We start from the raw sequence: 21,581 nt of genomic DNA, 5'->3' as shown, positions 1-21,581 counted from the left end.
ACCACTGCCCTGCAGAGTGGAGAGAGGCTGCCCCACACTAAGGCACCTGTGGCCTGGAACTCAACGTCAGCAGTTTCCACCTTCTAGAATACTTGGGCTGTAGGAGGACCCCAGCAGAAAGGCCCAAACAACACCAACCGACAACAGCAGCTAGTGCCAAGCCACCAAACATCACTAACCATACAACAGCACCAAGCCACCGGGCATCATGCAGGACACTCCACATGCATCCTCCTCCCAACAGCCCCAGGGCAGGCACACGGATCAACCCCATTCCACAGGAGAGATCTTTAGGGATCAGAGAGTGCATACTCATCTGAGGTCACACAGCCAACAGGTGGTGGAGACGCAATGTGAACACACACCTGAGGCGGTCCAGGGTCCGAGGTCTAAGGCTCAACACCCTGGACCACACACTCGGGTGGCCTGTGTTGCTGACCAGGGTGGGCAGCAGGGGCTTCTCTGGTCTCCCTTTGCTCCTACTTTGCACTGGCCTTGGAACTGTCCTCTGCTTTCCTGGGAGCAGGGTCATCCAGCCACCCGCATCTCTCAACTGGCTGGTTCCCTAGCCCAGCCCTGCCTGGGCAGGCTACAGGGATAAGCTCAGAGAAGCTGACCATCTCACCACTCACTCCCTAGGCCCTGAGCCATCTCACCACAACGAAGGCCGAGTGCGCGCACTGGCTCTTGTAACAGGATTATCTGCTCAGTTGTATCTATGCTCAGTTGTATCTACAATGAACCGGTGGTGACTGGCAGCCTGGGCTCTGATCACCACCCCAGCACAGGAGAGACAAGCAGTTGACAGTCAGAGAGGGCAGCTGATGAGTTCAGGAGAGAAAGCACAAGGGCCCTGCCTTCCTGTGTGACTTTGAGGCTGTGCCCCCAGCCCCAAGGGAGGCTCACCTGGCTGGCTTTCCCGCTGCGGGGTTTCCTGGGGGCTCACAGGACCGCTGCTTGGGGTCTCCCTGTAGGAGGACGAGGCCCGGAGAGTCACCGCTCCCTTCCCGGTGCAGATTTTTGTAGGATCCATTTCTGAAAAGACAAGACCCAAAAAAGACAAGACTGAATCCAGAACACCAGAAGGATTAAACCACAGGCGGTTAGCGAGCCGTTACAGCCAGGAAATGAGATGAACCTGGTTACAGCCACGCAAAGTCTTGGGAGACTTGCGGGCGGCGGAGTGGGACAGACCGTGTTCTCAGAGGCTGGCCCCGCACCACGCACCACGAGGTTAGGGGGAATGGAGGCAATGGTGAGTTCTGAGGGAATGCGGGAGTCACAGAGTCAGCTGCAAGCACTTCAGTGTGGACGCGCACTTCTGGCCGATTAGTAAGGCACGGCTCAAGACAGGGTTTACAGAAGATTCCTCAAGCTTCCAAGTCGTCCTGCTCATCGCAGAGCAAGTCGGCAACACAGGGAGTCGGGCGCGTGTTCTCCAACAGGAAACAGGAAAAGTAACTCCTTGTAGCGCAAGTCAAATCCCCAGAGGCGACGAGGCAGATGGCAGCAGCGCTGGCGGGAGCCCAGGGGTGAGGGCCTCACATTCCAGGTGCAAGGAAGAGAACTCACAGTGACGGAAAGCACAGGAAAGGCCGTCTTGATGAACCGCCTCCGCTGAGCCTCAGCCGAGTCTAGACAGGGCCCCAACCCCCTAACAGAGCCAAACCACCTTTGGGGGTTCCCTGGAGAGGACGTAAGAGTCCAGCAGACTCCTGCTACCCAGAAGCAACATGTGGGAAACATGGACGCCTGGACCCTGAGTGCCAAAGCCAGCCTGCCCCATGCTTTCTCCTATGCACACCTGCCGGTGATGAGGTTTCCTCTGTGAATTAGGCACAGTGAGAGATGACCAGTAATTCAGAAAACTAGAGCAACTCTAACAGTATGCCTGTGTGCTGGAATGCAAGTGATTTAAAGCTTATGAGCTGCTCAGTTCTGGGTTCTTACATTTAATATTTTTAGAGCACGGTTTACCTTAGGTGGCTGAAATCATGGAAACCAAAACTGAATCTGGAGGGTCTACCATAAGCTTTGAAAGATCTGGAGGAGCTGGCACTGTGGCGTAGCGGGTTAAGCCACCGCCTGCCACACTGACATCCCATATAAGCACCAGTTCAAATCCTGGCCACTGCACTTTCCATCCAGCTCCCTGCTAATGTGCCTGGGAAAGCAGCAGAAGATGGCCCAAGTGCTTGGGAGACCAAGGTGGAGTTCCGGGCTCCTGGCTTTGATCTGGCCCAGCCGCAGCCATAGCCACAACCATTGCAGCCATGTGGGGAGTGACCCAGCAGATGGAAGATCTCCATCTCTCTATCTCTCTCTCTCCTTCTCTTTCTGTACTGCTGCCTTTAAATTTAAAAAAATAAATAAAAAACAAAAAATATTTATGAAAAGAAAAAGAAAGATCCTAGAAGCCCATCTTCCAGGAACAACAGTGATGGGGAGGCAGGGACCCAGTGCAGACCATGCAATTCTAGAAGGCACAAATGCCGAGGGTCTCTTTATGTGCAGCTGAGCTAAGCTGAACTCCAAAGTGGTTTTTTTTTTTTTTTTAATTGCTCCCAGCTTGGATTCGTAACTTGAAATCGCCACAAATGTGATTACAGGTTAAAGTTCAGGGTGCCTGTTTGGACAGGATGTGGGCTCAGACTTCCAGTGCACTCCTGGGGCAGGGCAGAGAGAACCAAAGCCTCTTTTCTCCTCACTTTCCAACCCGGCAGTGCCCTTTCTATAGCTTGAGCAAAACCGACGTTAGCATTACAGGAGAGAACAGATCTGCCCCGTCAGCGCCTCTTCCACTGGGAACAAAGCACAAAACCCAAAACGTGTGGCCCAGCACGCAGAGGCCTCTGGGCCCACCTGACTCGTCCAACCCGATCAGAGGTGAAGTGCACGATGCCACAAAACTTCTGGGAACCCGGGCTCCAGAGGGTGAGGGGCAACCTGGCCAATGCAGCGCAGCTGATGCACAGGCAGAGCTGCCCGACTCGGGAAAACACCAGGGGCTGAAGTGCGGCCCAGCCCTCACTGGCCCTTCTGTCCAGAAGGAAGCTGACATCTGAACTACATCCTCTCCCCTTCCTGGAGAGCAGAGGCAGGAAGGGACTGCAGGTGACGTCGGCCAGGGGCGGGCCTAGGTGTGGCATCAAGGCAGCTTCTTCCAACTCAGCCCAATCTGGAGGTTCCCAGGAGGCCAGGTTCATTCTCAGGGAGATGGGAGCTGGAAATCTCTAGGGAGAATCCAGGCAGTCTATGCACCCCGGACACACCCCAGAGCGAATGTCTGGTCTCTGCACTGACCCTCCTCCCGGAGGAGGGACGGAGGACAAGACCCCTGTACTCAGTTCTTCTCCACGCTCACTGGCCTCCAGAAAAGGACACACACACACACACACACACGAGCTCACACTCACACACACACACATACACACGCAGAGGAGGACCAGCAAAGAACTGAGGAAGTAAGGGAATGCGCCCTGAACATGCAAGGGTTAAGCCTCAAAGTATTAGTCAGAGAAGGAAGAGGGAAAAGCATGCATGATCTGCTATGAAGAAAGAGAAGCACCCCCCTCCCCAGGCGAGATACCTGCAGGGAGTACCAGGCCTGAAGCACTTTTCACTGTCTTCACGGGAATGATTTTAACAGCAGAAATAGAGCGTGCACGTAAAGGGTCGGCAGTTGCTGAAAACACAAAAGGGTAAATGGTGCCTCCAGAAAGAGCATTTGGGAAACACTCAGGCAGTTGAGGAACTGGGCAGGGACAATGGGAGGAAGTCGCCCCCACGAAAAGAACAATACACAGAGCAGTGGATGCAGTAATTAAAAATAACCCGCTTTCCCTCTTCAAGGTTCTGGGCCAAGACGGCAGAACCCACCCTCCAACCAGCCCCCAACCCCAGCTGGTCAGTGCTTATCAGTGCCTCCTGCCACACCAGGCGCCTGCCAAGGCTCTGGACAAAGAGATCTTCAGAGACACAGATGGCCTGGCAAACAGAGGAAGGGGACAGCAGTCAGGCCCAAGGGGCCCCTTGGGAGAATGTTGGGGTGTCTGTGCTCCGGGCAGGGCTCTGAGAACAGCCATGGCCCAAGGGCTCCGGACAAGTGGAGGAAGTAAAGGAACACATTTGTGGGTTGCTGGGTCCTTTCACCATCACAGCTGCCACCCCAAAACCATAGCATCTAGGGTCCTGTGCCTCCTCTGACAGTCACAGGCCTCTGGTCCATGCAAATCAGAACCCCCATCTGCTGCATGGCAGATGGTCCTGCTTAAACCTACCCTCTCCTGGGCTGGAGGTGCCAAGTGGCCAAGTGCATGCTTAAGACTTTGGGCAGTACCCAAGTGCAGAGCTCATGATGCTGACCCGCACTGGGCTAAGGTAGAACAGGGAGACCGCCCAGGATGTGGGGAAGGCTGCAGTCCCCTGGTCCTGGGTGCCTGTGCTTACTGATCTGTAGGGTGCCCGAGCTCCCTGCCTGCCCAGATCCTGCAGTCCCCATGGTGGACACGTCCTCCTTGTCCTCCCTCTTTAACATCAGCACAGAAAATGCCAGCCCTGGTGCTACAGCACCAAAGTCGCTGCAGAGAGTAACACCCCGAGGCCTTGCAGCCCTGGATCCTCAGAACACCGGGTGGGGATGGGACTGCTGCTGCTGCTGAATCAGCATTGTGCTGGCAAGCCCGCCAAGGGGACAGGAGAGAGGACCTGGGTGGCAGACACTTGAGCCCAGAACGCCATCACTTCGTAAGGCATATGGCAGTCACATGGAGTATGGCTGTCACTGAGTCAACGGTGACAGCACCACGTGTATTAAGACACAAACAGGCTTCCACAGCAGTCCTACTGACTGCTCCGAATAACCTGGGAGACTGGCCCCCAGGTGTTGACCATGCTTACACACTCCCCTGTCACACAGGCACTGCCCGAGATTCCCTAAGCACAACCCAGCCAACACTGTCCAGGACCCCGGGGACACCGCAGACAAGCCCACAGCAGTATCGGAGCAGGGTGACCCCACTGGGAGGTAGGGAGATCTGGAGAGCGGCAGGACACCTGCTGTGCCTTCCTCGCCAGCTGCTCCCGCTGAGTCCCCACTCTGCCCTGGCTCAAAGGGAACACCTCGCTGAATCCGACAGAAACGCAGAGGCTGGAGTGTGAAATGACTCTTTGGGAGAGGTTGTGTTTTGACTTAGACAACCTGTTCCAGGCTTTCCACTCTTGTTTTCTGGTAAAATTTTGCTTGGTGAGCATCCCTGGGCTTCGCAGAATGCAGGATCTAGGGCAGGAGTAACTGCAGCAGATGGTGTGGTCCATGCGAGCGCTCCTCCCACAACGCCTGTTAGCAAGGGGCAGACCCAGGACTTGAACCTGCGCCTCATCACTCCAAGTTCAGTGCTTCGCCACAGTGGCATCGGGAGCGTGGCTGTGAGGCTCTCAGCCAGCCATGCGGAGGAGGTCACGAAGACCATCTCCAGGGCAAAGGGGACCTCAGAGGTCTTATTATCCCGCACTCATTCCACATTTAAATCTTCCGTCCTAAACATTTTTTGAGCTGAAACTACAACAGGATGCACTTGAAATAATTTACTTTAATGATTAGACCCCTGCTCCAGGGTCAGGAGGGACAGGTCACTGTCTATCACAAGTGAAGGTGAAACGCCAGGGAAGGGGGTTTGTCGGGATGACGGGTGCACCTGCGCCTGGCGTGATGTATTCCTCGGCCGTGTCTTTGACGCATTACTCAGTGCGTCCTTGTGAGCTGGGATAGTTTTGAAGACAGTGCCGCCCAGGGGAACATGGCAGCCTTGGATTCATAAGACACAAAAACACACCCAGGTCTCAGAAAACTACCATAGGGAACAGGTGTCCGGTTCACAGCCTGGTCAGGCTAACAATGTTCCCCTCGCCTCCACCCCCGTGCAGCCGGGGTGGCCCTGGCCCAAGGCGCTCTGCACCACCCACAACCGCCTTCCAGGATGGAACCCCTCGCTCTTCAGGAGCCTTACCTTTGTCGCGCCCATCGCTGCCGGGTGCCAGGCCGTTCAGCATGGCCTTGGATGCAGCAATGTCACACTCTGAAAGAGAGGAAGGCAAAGGACGTGAGGTTGTGCCTCTGCTTCCCCCGCAGTTACTGAGTCCCAGGTGGTAGGAGGGGCTGGGGACGGGGTTGAGGGGCAGCAGAGGGTCCTGCCGTCACAGGCCCTGGAGTGGCTCCATCCGTCGGCTCTCTCGGGCCTCAGATAGGTCCCCTGGAGCATCATGGGAGAGCCTGGAGACCGCAGTGCGGCTTGAATCTGTTGAGGGTGGGATGTGTTGTGGGTGTGGGAATCCACTTACCTCCTGGCTATGGTTTCCTTTCTGACATTAAAAAAAAAAAAAAAAAAATCTGCTTAACTCCCTCCAAATGGCATTTCCTGCCTGACTCACCCATGCAAAGGCCGGCTCAGATGCGTCCCTGTGCATGGAGCTCCATCTGTCAACCAGGACAGAGACCTCCGGCTGTTGGACACGTCCCCTCCCTCCCAACGTCCCACCTGTCAGAGTCACGCTATGCTTCCCATGACGTGTCTGTGGACACTGCCCCTCTCACACCTCAGTCTGGGCCTGGGTCACTGTCCCAGAGGTGACACGGCTTCCTGAGTGTCCTTCCCTCTGTGTGTCCCTTCTGTGTCCCAACCTCAGTCTACACTCACAGCACTTTCCCCAACCTAGCCGCTGCCCTGGCAGACAGGGCTCCCAAGGGCGACTCTGTGCTTCTACACAGAAAGACCGGGTTCCTACATGCTGCATTTTACCTGTTTCCCAAATTAAAATTCGGGAATTTATTTTGGGAATTCAGTCATGTAGAATATTACTTGCATGGGGGAAAACATACTAAAACTTCCCCAAGGGGTCGGGGCTGTGGCATGGCAGCTGAGGCCGTCACCTGCAGTGCCGGCATCCCATATGGGCGCCAGTTCGAGACCTGGCTACCCCACTTTCGATCCAGCTCTCTACTATGGCCTGGGAAAGCAGTGGAAGATGGCCCAGGTCCTTGGGCCCCTGCACCCACGTGGGAGACCAGGAAGAAGCTCCTGGCTCCTGGCTTCAGATCAGCCCAGCTCCAGCCATTGCGGCTATCTGGGGAGTGAACCAGCAGATGGAAGACCTCTCTCTCTCTCTCTCTATCTCTCTCTTTCTCTCATTGTATAACTCTGACATTCAAGTAAAATAAATTAAAAAAAAAAAAACTTCCCCAAAGTGTACAAATGATTGGAATATAATTTTTAAAAACATTTATTTTTTTAAGTGCAGAAATACAGAAAGAGAAAGAGAGAAGGCGAGAGAGAGAGAGAGAGCAAGAGAGAGAGAGAGAGAGAGAGAGAGAGAGAGAGAGAGGAACAGAGATCTTCCATCTGCTGGTTCACTCTCCAAATGGCTGCAATGGCCAGGGCTGGGCCAAGCTAAAGCCACGAGCCAGGAGTTCTTCTGGGTCTCCCATGTTACACAGGGGCCCAAGTAGTTGGGCCATCCTCCACTACTTTCCCAAGAACATTAGCAAGGAGCTAGATAAGAAGTGGAACAGCCAGGACTTAAACCAGCACCCATGTAGGATGCCAGCACTATAGGCAGAGGCTTAGCCTTCTACGCCACAGAACCAGCCCCTGGAATATAATTTTTAGGTAAGTAGTATGACCCGTATCTTGGTATGCCTGGCTATATTTAAATTAGCAAAATGACACTTCTGATGTCATTAAAAGCCATCCAATCAGGATGGGCATTTGGCTCAGTAGTTAAGATAATACTTGGGATGCCTGCATCTCATATCATTAGTGCCTGGGCTTAAATCTGGGCTCCACTCTCGATTCCAGCTTCCTGAAAATGTCTACCTTTGAGGCAGCAAATAACGACTGAAGTACTTGAGTCCCTGCCACCCACTTGGGAGACCTGGGTGGAGGTGTGGACTCCTGGCTTCAGCCTGGTCAAGCCCTAGCTGTTGTGAGCATTTGGGGAGTGAACCAGTGAATAGGAGATCGACTGACTTCTCTTTGTTTTCTCCCCCACCTTTACAAACAAATAAGAAACTAACCAAGCTAGCAAGCAGCAAGTCCCCTTGGCCACCAGCAACCTGGGAAGCAAGGCCTGAGCAACCGACCCCAGATTCAAGGCTCTGTGACCACCAGTCCCAGCCCCTCTCCAGCGTATTTCTCTCCTGGCCCTGACTGCTGGCAGCAACTCTGAGCATATCAGACATTTTAAGATCCCTGGGCCTTGCAGGATGCAAGCCAGGCATCCTTCTGCCCTGTTCTTCCCTTGGGAAAACCCTGAGTTCACTTTGAACATTACCTCTGTGTCAGCTGGGACGTTCCTAAATTCTCAGACAGCACTGAGACCCTCTCCCCAGTCACCTGCAAGCCCTTCCTCATTCTCCATCCCAAAATACACAGATGGAGGCCGGCCAGGGACGACAGGCAGGTAGGCAGATCCTGGCACCCCCAGACATGTGGCCAGTGTTCACGGGGGGAGGACGCAGCCAGCCAAGCTGAATGGATACGGCTTTTAAACATCTCTTTGCCCAGATCTGAGGATCCAAACTTAGCATTCTGAGTCTCATTTCATCCTTCAGGCCAGCCCTCTGGAGAGAGGGTTTAGGAGCTCCTGCTGTACAGACCAGAAAGCTGACACTCAGAAAGGGCGCCAGGCCTACACAAGGTCACTAAGCTAAGACTTAAACTTCTCATCTCATGTCTTACCTTCTTCCTTCCTCCCCAGCCAAGATAAACATTTTGGTTTCCTGAACTGTTATATGCACAAGTACTTCAAAAAGTGTGGGGTTTTGGGATTAAAAGATAAATTCATCTTGGCACAAAAATTTTGAGAGGCTGGTGATATGGTGTAATAGGTTAAGCATCCTATAAGGGTGCTGGTTTGAGTCCTGGCTGCTCCACTCTCAATCCAGCTGCCTGTTGAAGGCCTTGGAAAGCAGTGGAGGGATGGCCCAAGTGCATGAGCCCCTGTTCCCATGTGGGAGACCTGGAAGAAGCTCCTGGCTCCTGACTTTGGATCAGCCCAGCTTTGGCCACTGTGGCCATTTGGGGAGTGAACCAGCAAATGGAAGCCCTCTCTCTTTCTGTCTTCCTCTAGAGTCTTTAACTCTGCCTCTCAAATAAATCTTAAAAAAATTATTTTTCTTTGAAGCCCATGCTCACCAGGGGACTTCAACAAGCTCATGTAAAAAAACTGAGCTCGGATTTCAAGACTTTTTGCACCAAAATTAAACTTACTTTTTAATGCCATTTCCTGTGCATTTTTGGAAATACCTTCATATTCTATTTCTGTACTTACTGAGCCTGAAGCCCAGTCCCAAAGCCCAGTAGCTCAGTGGGCTGGGACAAAGTTTTCCAGCAGGAATCTTCCTTGGCCTCCCTCAAGGCTGGCTGCTTGCTGGAAATCACACGGAGCTGCTCCTCTCCACGCCCAGCAGCCTAGACCTCCCCTAACCCAGCCTCTTCACTACTGACCTCCACCAACAGACAGAGGCCCCTCCTTCCAGGTGTCAAGGCTCCCTTGAGCCTTCATTTCTGGGATGGGTGGAAGCAAAGTGTTGGCAGGAAAGTCAGAAATCCAAGTAAAAGAAACATCACAAGTTCACGGCCCATCACTCTTTCTCTCACCAGCCCTTCCCTGCCCACCTGCCCGGGTGCCTCCTGGTCAGCTTCTTTCTGGGACCGCTCACCTTCCTCTAACTACCCACCCCTGCAAGTCCACACCAGGGCAGCCTCTGAGCCACCACAAGGCTCAGCCCCATGCTTTTCCTTTCCCCTTTTATCTATATAACCACCACGCAGGACTCAAACCTCTGTAGCAGTGTCCCGGTGTCCAACAGCCCATGTCTGTCTCCGTCCACTACACACCAGTGGGGCGATCCCAGACGAACCATGAGCCCCTGGAGCCTCAGTGTCCCCATCTACCTAATGTGGGTAAACCATGCCCGCCTTTGGGGCTTTGCCCCGACAATGAAAGGAGCTCATGCAGATAAAGCACTTCCCTTGGTGGACTGGCAGCCCAGCCCACACTTGCAATAAAAGGAACACCTGATTTTCACGCTGTCCTTTCTAACCACAGATTAAAACGAGTATCTTTCACATAGCAACTATCTTCCTAATATCAGTTTTAATAGTGGGACAATATTCCATCAAGTAAGTACACTTAATTACCCATGACTCACCTTCATGGGGGTGTTGCATTTTTGTGTTTAATAAGCATTTTATTTGGTAATGAAGCTCAGTTTTATATGGCTTTTTTTCAACTTTATTTATTTATTTAAGAGACAGAAAGACAGAGAGCTCCCATCCACTGGCTCACTCCCCAAATGCCTACAAAGGCAGGGGCTGGGCCACACTGCAGCCAGGAGGCAGGAACTCAATCCAGTCTCCCACGTGGGTGGCAGGAACCCACTTGAGCCATCACTGCTGCCTCCCAGGGTCTGTATTAGCAGGAAGCTGGAGACAGGAGTCACAGCTGGGAGCTGAGCCCAGGTGCTGCGGTATGAGTAGTGGGTATCTTAACAGCTAGGCCAAATGCCGGCCCTGGGAGTGATGTTTTGTTTCCCTCTAAGATAGACAACACCAAGCCTGAGATTATCAGGTCAAAAGGTCCAGAATTTCTGGAAACATCCTAGGCAACACCCCCTTCTAGATGCCACCTGAGAGACAGCTCTGTGGAAAACCCTCGGGACATTTCCACCCTCCCACTCTGTCCTGCTTCTCCTTTCCTTACATCAAGGCCTAGGAGCAGCAGTGCCAGTTTACATTAATCTTGATGTTGGTGGAGCAAGAAATTTGTCTTGGAGACAGTGCTCAGGACATTAAAAGCACTGGCTCCATTTGACCCTCACAAAATCCCAATTGGGTGCTGCTGTGACGACATCTGTTTAATAGAAAAATATGCAGAGAAAGGTCCGCCACGGGCCCACACGAGCTGAGGTCCAGGTGTGCCGGGAGCTGTCCACCCTAGGACCCTCCCAGGTTCTAAGCACACACAGTTCTTCATAGCTAAAAGGGCACTGTGTATAAACACACAGTAAAGGCTTGTTTTCAATCAATATGCTTGACATATGCAGGCTCAGGAGACCTCTGAGAACGATCACCAAATGGTCGGCCCTCAGCCCCACCCTGCTGCACTGACAGGTCCCAGGGACTCCAGAGCACGCGCAGTAGCTAACGTGGAACTTCGTCTCCAGATGAAAACTTCTCCGCCTCCAGTTCTGGGCTGGAATGCTGACCGCGCTCGGTGGCACAATGAGCAGGAATCTCTTCCCTCCTCTGTCTGCTCTGCCCGATGCTTTCCACCCCAGCCCCAAACCAACCATACTCAAAACCGGTCATTTGTTGGGGTCTTAATTCTTTTTTTTTTTTTTAATTTATTTTATTTTTTATTTTTTTATTTTTTGACAGGCAGAGTGGATAGTGAGAGAGAGAGACAGAGAGAAAGGTCTTCCTTTGCCGTTGGTTCACCCTCCAATGGCCGCCGCGGCTGGCGCGCTGCGGCCCGCGCACCGCACTGATCCGAAGGCAGGAGCCAGGTGCTTCTCCTGGTCTCCCATGGGGTGCAGGGCCCAAGCACCTGGGCCATCCTCCACTGCACTCCCTGGCCACAGCAGAGAGCTGGCCTGGAAGAGGGGCAACCGGGACAGAATCCGGTGCCCCGACCGGGATTAGAACCCGGTGTGCCGGTGCCGCAAGGTGGAGGATTAGCCTAGTGAGCCGCGGCGCCGGCTTCTTTTTTTTAAAATATTTATTTATTTATTTGAAAGGCAGAGGCAGAAAATCCTCTGGCCATTTCCAAACCTTCCCCCCTCTGGGGGAGAGGGAGGGAGAGAGAGAGAGAGAGAGGTCTTTCATCCACTGGTTCACTCCCCAATTGGCTGATCGGCCAGAGCTGTGCCAATCTGAAGCCAGGAGCCAGGAGCTTCTTCCAGGTCTCCCATGTGGTGCAGGGGCCCAAGGACTTGGGCCATCTTCCACCACTGCTTTCCCAGGCCATAGCAGAGAGCTGGATTGGAAGTGGATCAGCCAGGACTTGAACTGGTGCCCATATGGGATGCTGGCACTGCAGGCAGTGGCTTTACCCCACTACACCACAGTGCCGGCCTTGAGGTCTGAATCAATACCAAAGGCACGGTAGATAGGTGGGCAAACTGCTCTTCCAGCCCGGATGAATAAGTTAGATTAGTTTGCACCTGGAGGTGGAAGGGTGGCGGGGGAGGGAGGGAGTTATGATCAATCTGTGTGTTTCTGCTGCAGTCACTCAGATTAAGACGTCACTGAGGGGCAGATGTCTGGCACCGTGGATGAACCACTGCTCGGGATGCCTGCGTCTGCCGTTCCATATCAGAGTACCTGCTCTGAGTCCAGCCCCACCCCCCTTTCAATCCAGCTTCCTGCTAATGCACACCATGAGAGGCAGCAGATGATGGTTCAAGCACTTGGGACCCTGCCACCCACATGGGAGATGTGGATGGAGTTCTGGGCTCCTGGCTAAGCCTCAGTTATTGTGGGCATTTAAGAAATGAACCAGAGGATGGAAGGTCTCTCTCTCTCTCTCTCTCTCTGTGCCTTTCAAATAAAGAAAAACTAATTTTTATTTTTTTAGCAAAAGAAATGTCACTGAAGTATATACATACACCAAAATGAATCAAGTTGCATACTTAAAATATCTGTAGTTTCGGGTATGCCAGTTACATCTCCATGAAGGGAGGGGCCTTCCTGTGAAGGATCACAGGAAGATCAGGACAGGGCACACACAGGCGTGCAGCACAGTCCGTGGCACACGCAGGTACTCCAAAACACTGTGAGGGCGACAATGGCAATGACAACTACACTAAAGCTCTGGCACTCACCCAGGCTTCAAAAACTGACAAGAGAAAAACAGTGCTGGGGCCTTCCGGGTGTGGGGGAGAGCTGGGTAACTGCCTGGATTCATAGGTTTGACAAGAGCAAGGCTTGAACACGACTCACCCGAGCTCATGGCGGGAGCAGGACGCGTCTTCTTCCGCAGCTGGGGCTCTGGGCTGCTCTGCAGAGAAACAGCACACGAGGGAATCAGTGCAGGGCGGTTCCAGGAAAACCCCCACAGCAGGCATCCTGAATGCACACACCGTAACCTTTGGGCTTAACAGAGCTGAAACCTGGGGCTTCTGGCTCACGGTGGCCAGGCACGTCATGACCGTGAGCACACACACCACTCAGCCTCCGTCGTGTCTGGTTGCTACCTTGGCATAGATGCCATCCAAGATCTCTTCCAGCTCTAACGCTCTATGAGAAACCTCAGGTTAGCTGAGTGCACATGGCCCAGAGTGTAAAGGAAAGGGGAAACACGTATTCCAGGCAAAGAGGAAAAAAAAAATCACATTGCAAAGCCGTCATCAGAGGTCGTAAGTAGCGAAGCTCAGGAAGAGCTTAATGTGCACGAGGAGAAGCTCTGAATGCTTTAGGTACGTTAATGCACAGTAGCCCTGTGAGGTAAGCACCGGCATCACCGTGGTTCATACCAGGGAGGAAATGGAGGCACGGAGAGGTGGGGCAGTTCACCTGCCCACGTATGGCAGCTGATCCTAGAACCCAGACAGCCCAACGTGTAGGACAAGCGCCTGGGCGCTGCATCCCACAACCTGCAGGTGGCACCTAATTTTTTTTCCCTCTGAGTGTTTGCTTGCTTTGTTTACCATCCTTGGAACTGAGAAAGAATAGAATTCTCCAGGCAAAAAGGAAATCATTCTAAGTCCTTCTCTGTAGCACATATCAGCAGGGACTCCGCCTCTGTCCCTGTAAGATCCACCTGCGACCATCCTTGACCTTGCTGGCCCCCTCAGACTGTTCTCTAGGCTGTGGAAACCACTGTTCTTAAAGGAACACGAGCTGTTGTGCTGTGCACGCCCTCGCGGTCCCAGGTCTCAGTATTAAGACAGCTCAGCTTGGCTCTCCAGCACCAGAAACGCTGCTATGCTATCATCCCCAAGTTCTTATCTGATAAATGATTTTTTTGTGGTCAACTGTATTCTATTAAGGTTTTATTTACTCATTTTTTAAAAACCTAATTGAAGAAATCTTTTTGAGTCAACTGAAAAATTTATGTTAACAGAAGCTATTTTTATTCCTTTTACAGTTCTCTCTAACCTTTAGATGCAGACATAGCATTTATGTAGTTATAATGTCTAGATAGGTTTGAGTTCGAATTTTTAAATTAACTATCTCACAAACATTTTTCTAGGTTTCTACCCAGTCAGCATATTCATCACTGTAATGGCTGCATAATATTTTAACATTCCATAATCCCTTTCCCAATTCCCTTTTTTTTTTTTTTTTTTTTGACAGGCAGAGTGGACAGTGAGAGAGAGAGAGAGAGAGAGAGAGAGAAAGGTTTTCCTTTGCCGTTGGTTCATCCTCCAATGGCCGCTGCGGTTGGTGCGCTGAGGCTGGTGCACCGTGCCGATCCAAAGCCAGGAGCCAGGTGCTTCCTCCTGGTCTCCCATGCAGGTGCAGGGCCCAAGCACTTGGGCCATCCTCCACTGCACTCCCGGGCCACAGCAGAGAGCTGGCCTGGAAGAGGGGCAACCGGGACAGAATCCGGCGCCCCAACAGGGACTAGAACCTGGGGTGCCGGCGCTGCAGGCAGAGGATTACCCTATTGAGCCGCAGTGTCGGCCCCAATTCCCTCTTATACTTCAGTTTAATTCATCTTAATTTTTTTTAAAAAGTACAAAGCACATAGCATTCTTAGGCTAGGGAAGAAATGAATGGAAATGTCTTATGAACTAAACAGAAAAGATACCTCAACTCACTCACAGTTAGCAGTCACTGTGGTGAGTGGGCAGCCTTTTGCACTTTTCACATTTTTCAACAGGTAAACTACTAACTGTGAAGGGCCAGCCCCACTCTTACAAGCTTATCTAAAGTAGACATGATCAAGGATAATGTTCAAAATATTCAACCATCATTTCACAACAAATGTCCACCAAGAGAGGGGATGCCAATCCCGGCACTCTCTGCAAGCCCCCTTCCAGGGGCTGGTGCTAGCTGCTCAGTGGCTCAGGGTGGGAGGATGGAAAGAAAACGGGTCCAGGCTGGGATGAACCATCTAACTCACTAAGAACTAGCAGGAGGACGGCTGTGATAATGGCAATGTACTGGTGAGCACCAGCTCTGCACACAAGGTCGTCTGGGGTAGCAGGGGGTCTGTTGTGTGCTCTCACTTGGCGACTGAGTCTGCAGCAGGTGACATGAAAAAGCAGGGGATAGTTTAAAACAAAACACAAACTGCAGCTAGGGTGGCACCCAGCGTTTAGTCCTTGCCAGTGGTGGCGGCAGCAGCAGCAGCATCCTATCCAGGCAATTTCAGAGTCTGATTCTGGCTCTGGTTCCAGCCAACTCAGCCTCCTTGAATCCCCACCCTGGTCCAGAGTGCAGTCTCCAGCCTTCCATGAACTCTGTGAACTGCTCATGATCTTGCCAATAAACCCCTACGGGTTTCAGCTCACTAGGGGTGGTTTCTGGCACCTTGACGAGTCCAAGAGGAGGGGAAGAGTCCCAATGGTTTTGTTTGAAGAGAACCTTCATTCCTCTCTCAGGAAGCAAGGCCAGCCAGATGTGAATCCCAGGGTCTCAGCAACAGTTCTTTCTCTACAACCCGAAGGGCTCAGAGTCTGTACAGCAAGGATGTGCCCAGGAAGCTGCATGGACTGAACCCAACAGAAGAACGCTGAAAGCCTTGAAAACCATCATCTAGTTGTATATGGGGATAGGACCAGCTATTACAATCAGATGGCAAACTTGAGAGTTTGCTTTAAATAAAGACCTCTGGTACTTAATATTTATTTAGCAACTGAGCTGTCAAGAGCTTGATTTGGTTGAGCCCATGATGGCACATCTTTGGAATGTCCCTCTCTAGTCCCCTCCAAAAAGAGGCAGGCATCTTTGGGTAAAAGCCAAAATGATAACAGTGCCATCTGGTGGCAAAAGCAGAGAGCTGCAAGTGGGTAGTTAGCCTAGTGGATTATGGGAAGGAATATGATGTCACAGCTTGGGTGGGCCGGTCAAGCAGCCATTCCAAGCCTTGGCTGTTGGGACCTACCTTAATTGGTCAAAGCCCTACAGCTTCAACACAGACATTCCACTCGCAGAACAAGACGTGAAGCACCCGGATAATGATCCCACCCCATGGCCCTGTAGTTCTAAGACCAGTGTTGATGGCACGGAATGAATAATTACCAAAATGCAAAAGTTGTACTCATGCTTCCAGCTGAAATGGAATGAAATAACTACATACAGGCTGTTTGCTGGGAAAGAAGTTTCATACATGGACAGTGGTGGGGCTGAAGAACTCGGAAAAAATTTAATCAGTTTGTAAAAATGAATTCAAGCCCAACAAAGTTTCTTGTTTTTTTGTTTTTCTTTTTTTTTTCTGTTTTTTGAAAGGCACTGACAGAGACAGAGGAAGTGATAAACAAAGAGCTCTTCCATCCACTGGTTCACTCTCCAAATGGCCCTAACAGCCTGGTCTGGGCCAGGCTGAAGCCTGGAGCCTGAAACTCAATCTGGGTCTCCCACATGAGTACAGGGCCGCAGAACTCGAGCCACCCTCTGCTGCTTTCCCAGGTACATCAGTAGGGAGCTGGATTGGAAGTGGACCAGCTGGAACTCAAACCAGCGCTCTGATATGGGATGGTGGTGTCACAATGGCCCCCAAAGGTTCTTGCAAGAGAAGGAACCTTTGATTAAACTCCAGCTTTTCCCATGTACTGTGATATTGTGACTCTATGGCCTTCCCCTGTCCCCAGTTCCAGAATATACACTTCTGGAAATGAAGAACTGTGCCACCCTCTGCCCTGAGTAAACACTGGGTGCTCAGTCCTAGCCTTGGCCCTTGGCCCTGTTTAGCCTTCAGAACCCAACTGTGAAGTCTTACCTTCCAGATAATCCAGACCCTCCTTAACTCCACTGCAGCTGCTTAAAAGAAAGCTGGCTCCACACTCAGACAAATCCCTGCTTCTACTTTCACGTGGAAATCCAATCTGGGGCTTGATGTTATACATTTGCAATGACTTCCAGTGGCTGGGAGAGATTAGAGAGAGCTCACAAAGCCCCAGAATAAATGCACGGCCTTATTTCTTTTTCCTGTGTTCATCCACCAGCAAAGCCACGCTCCTCCAGTTCTCCAGCTCCTTCTCTTCTCCATCTCCATTAATGTCATTTCTCTTCAGATGCACTCTCTACATTATTGGAGAAGGTGCAGAAGGCGCTTCGGAAAGCCAGAAAGGATAAACACTGAGTCGCTGACACTTCCTTTCAAGGGGAAGAAACTAGGATAAACTTGACCCTGACATTAACTGGGTCTGGAATCCCATGACATGGCTCAGGGCTCAGAACACAACAGACACAAGTGTCTGTGAACAGACCGATGTTTCTGGAGAGGGAGCCAGAGGAAAATGCATCAGAAGGGCCAGCCCCCACATCCTGCCTTGCCTCCTGGAGTCCCTCCAATTCGGTTTCCGTTCTAACCAATTATCTGAAATGGCCTTCAGAAAGGTTTTCAGTGTGTACACATGGCCAAATCCAACAGTGTCTGGGCTGGCCAGTTCCTTACTGATCTTTCCACTGCATGGAAGACAGTTAACCCCTTCCTCCTCCCCATAAACAGCTCTCAAGTGATTTCTAGGGATTTATGTCAGCGCACGAGGCTCCCCTTTTCAGGTCAGGGCTTCTGGAGTTGTCCTAGGAGTCTCAGGGTCTGCGGGTCACAAGCAGGCCTGCACCCCTTTCTGGCTGGAGGGTTTCCTCTGCAATACCGGAGCTGGAGGGCTCCATGCAGGCTGCAGAGTCCATTGCCATGGTTGGCCAACTATGTTGGGAGGAGGGTCCAGGAGCCACCATGTAGGACCCACTCCCCACCTTTCACCTCAACCAAGACACTTGTGTGTCGCTCAACTTCTGGTGCTTTCCTTGAATGAACACCTTCTGTGGCTACCCAAAAAAAACCCTCACAAACCAGAAATCTAATCTACTCCTTTGAGATTCAAGGGAGGAAAAAAGTCTTCTCTAAACCAGCCCTGCTTGGATGCCTTCCATACACTTCTCCACGTGCCCCCAACCCTGTTCTACCTCCTCAGGACACCTTCAGCCTCCAGCCCCTTGGGATGGACACTGTGTTCCAGATGACCATCAGCCCTCCCTGGTCAGTGGACAGGCCAGGTCCTCCCCCTCTTCAGAACCTCTGCTGCATCCCCATTCCTTACCAAATAGTGTAAACACCTGATGGTCAGCGACATTACTCATCTTCCCCACCTGCCTTCCTGCCTCGGTGAACACCTCGCATGCAGGGCAGGGTCTTCGTCATCTCTGCACCCCACTGACACTGGCGGACTGGAGGCCTTGAGATGGGCCTCTTTCCTTTGCCACCCCCTGCATCCCCAAGGCTGATGAAGGGCCCGCACTGGCCAGTTCATCTATCTACGATTCATGCCTCACAGCCAGCCCTTCTAGTTCATCATCTCACTGTCAGACCACCACCACACCCCAGAAAGTCTCAGAATCACCCTCCACCCCACGTGCTGCCACATCTTGAGGTCCTGGGGCAAATGTCAATGGGGGAATAAAAATCCACGAGACCCTGTTAAGTGCAGAGGGATTGGCAGAGCAGCACAGGGCAAAAGAGAAAACAGGCAGTAAACTTCAATGGTGAGAATACTGTGTTGGGGCCAGCATTCTGGCTCACTTGGTTTAATCCTCCGCCTGTGGTGCCAGCATCCCATGTGGGTGCGGGGTTCTAATCCCGGTTGCTCCTCTTCCAGTCCAGCTCTCTGCTGTGGCCCGGGAGGGCCATGGAGGATGGCCCAAGTGCTTGGGCCCCTGTACCCGCACGGGAGACCAGGAAGAAGCACCTGACTGCTGGCTTCGGATCAGCGCAGCACCAGCCGTAGCGGCCATTTGGGGAGTGAACCAATGGAAGGAAGACCTTTCTCTCTGTCTCTCTCTCTCACTGTCTATAACTCTACCTGTCAAATAAATTTAAAAAATTAAAAATATAAAATGTTTTTTTTTAAAAAAAGAGAGAGAATACTGTGTGCAAACACTGTGCAGAGATGCAATGTAAGCAGCTTTTCCTTAGCACTCACTATGTACCCAGGACAGTGCTTAGCACAGGACCAGGCAATCGCCGTCTCCGAGGTCATCACAAGACCGCAGAGTGAAAGAGGCGTCCCATCCAAATAGAAGGCATGACCCTTCTGCTAGTTATCTGGACTAAGTGGGTTGGAAACACAGCAAATAAAAGGAATAAACTCTGCATAAAAGGGCCAGTGCTGTGGCATAGCAGGTTAAGCCACCGCCTGCAATGCTGGCATCCCATATGGCATCGTTTCATGTCCCTGCTGCTCCACTTCCCATCCAGCTCCCTGTTAACTGCCTGGGAAAAGCAGATGGCACCATGTGCGAGAACCAGATGAAGCTCCTGACTCCTGGCTTCAGCTGGGCCATTGTGGCCATCTTGTTAGTGAACCAGCAGACAGAAGAGTCTCTCTGTCTCTCTGTCTCTGTCTCTCTCTCTCTCTCTCTCTCTCCCCAACTTTCAAATAATTTTTTAAAAATTCTACATCAAATATAGAATCAAGGAATGGATAAATACCAAATTTCCCTAATGTTCAAAGACATATCTACTAAAATCTCCTAAATTGTTGGAAACAATGATCTAAAATTCAAGTCCAAAATCCTTGCTGTGTCATAAGGCTCTACAAAACCACATCTCAATTACTCGTGCGTCTCATCTCCCATGTACTCCATTAAGCTTTAAACTCTGTGTGTGCCATTCTTGTCATTCCTACTGGATCCTGACGAGATTTCCCGTTTCCAGGCCTCTAATTTCATGCCTGCTTCCCACTAGCCTCCCTTCTCTCACCTTCCCAAACATAAGGCCAATCCCAACAGCCAGAAGCACTGACCCAACTTTAGTCTGGTTTTGTTTTAATTCCCATTAAAAAATCTTGGAGATGAGGAGCTCAGGTTAATAGGACCTATATATGATCACAGCATTCAGAAATCCCAAGTTCATGTCCCTATTAAATTAATCACACTCTCCCTCAGGTCCTTGCGGTATGAGGGTTGGATTCAGAGCTGGAACACTGGTTACCATTACAGCTGCAAGTCATTTTTTACCTTTCATATATAAGGGGAGCATTTAAAGAAACGAACAGTGTTGGTTTCTTGCAACAAAATGACATAAGCAAAATGTAATCCCAAAATGTATTGTTTGAGTATTAAACAACAGAACTTAGAAGATAATTTGTAATCTTATATTGTACTATGTTTTAAAATGCATGTCTTGCAGCAGACATAATAGAGAACATTAATATCTTAATTTACAGTGACTCATACAAATGACCAAGAAAAAAAGTTTAAAGGGCATGAAGAAATAATATTGTTCTTAAACAAGAAAGCAAATCTAGGGACTGGCACTGTGGTGCAGTAGGTTAAGCCACCACCTGTGATGCCAGCATCTTACATGGGTATCAGTTCAAGTCTTGGCTGCTCCTCTTCCAATTCAGCTCCCTCTTAATGCACCTAGAAAAGCAACTGAAGATGGCTGAAGTACTTGTGCCCCATGTGGGAGGCCTGGATGAAGCTCCTGACTCCTGGATCCAGCCCACTCCAGCCCAGCCTTGGCCATGGCGGCCATTTGGGGAGTGAACCAGTAGATAGAAGATTTCTGTCTTCCCTTTCTCTGCAATTATCTTTCAAATAAATAAATCTTTAAAAAAAATTCATAAGAAGATATTTAATCTGACTCATTTTTCAAAAAAGATTAACACAATAACTAACCATTTTCTCTACTTCTTAGCATTAGTCCACGAATTTTAAAAAAATTACAATGTCAGCCAAAGCAAAAACATTGGCTTTTCCCTACAAAGTCAATGACACTGCAAATTGTTATTATACTTCCCACAATATGTGTCAAAGAGCCATGCACCTTGTCCCCTTGGTGCTTTGGAGGAATCTAGTCCAAACACGGAACCTCCACTGATGATAAAACAGTCCACACAGATGTTTGCCACAGTTTTATTAAAAGTACTAAAAACGTGGAGGGGCCGGCACTGTGACTTAGCAGGTAAAGCCGCCACAGTGCTGGCATCCCATATGGGTTCCAGTTCACGTCCCAGCTGCTCCACTTCCAATCCAGCTCCCTGCTATGGCCTGGGAAAGCAGTGGAAGATGGCCCGGGGTCTTTGGGCCCCTGCACTTGTGTGGGAGACCCAGAAGAAGCTCCTGACTGCTGGCTTCGAATTGGCACAACTCTGGCCATTGTGGCCATCTGGGGAGTGAACCAAAGAATGGAGGGACTTCTCTCTCTCTTTGCCTCTGCCTCTCTGTTAACTCTGCCTTTCAAATGAATAAATAAATCTTAAGCAAAAAAGAAAACGTGGAAAAAAAGCAGTGAAACAGTTGTGAGAACGATGGTTATGCACTCTTATCAAAAGATTAGTGAATAAAGCAAAGGCTAGGTCTGAGTGACGTTTATGATTATAATTATAGAAAAGTAAATACACGCAT

The 21,581-nt window shown here is 50.9% G+C and overlaps 1 protein-coding gene across 47 annotated transcripts in view; it reads right to left on the bottom strand.

Moving 5' to 3' along the window:
- SORBS1 (sorbin and SH3 domain containing 1) overlaps nt 1–21,581 on the bottom strand; it is a 237,798-nt gene that overhangs the window by 107,198 nt on the left and 109,019 nt on the right. For 28 of the 47 annotated variants that reach the window (XM_062215205.1, XM_062215217.1, XM_062215218.1 and 25 more), the window contains exons 3-6: nt 13,002–13,059; nt 6,009–6,077; nt 3,590–3,685; nt 907–1,035 (exon numbers count right to left, since the gene is read on the bottom strand). In XM_062215205.1, the coding sequence (XP_062071189.1) occupies nt 907–1,035; nt 3,590–3,685; nt 6,009–6,077; nt 13,002–13,011 (304 nt within the window). In that variant the 5' untranslated portion in view covers nt 13,012–13,059. The remainder of the gene's footprint in view (nt 1–906; nt 1,036–3,589; nt 3,686–6,008; nt 6,078–13,001; nt 13,060–21,581) is intronic. The other 19 variants (XM_062215225.1, XM_062215228.1, XM_062215235.1 and 16 more) reach the window with 1 other exon arrangement.

Source organism: Lepus europaeus, chromosome 17 (genome assembly GCF_033115175.1).
Source record: "Lepus europaeus isolate LE1 chromosome 17, mLepTim1.pri, whole genome shotgun sequence".
Lineage (NCBI taxonomy): Eukaryota > Metazoa > Chordata > Mammalia > Lagomorpha > Leporidae > Lepus > Lepus europaeus.
Note: the sequence above shows the minus strand (reverse complement) of the source record. Positions and strands in the feature narration are given on the sequence as shown.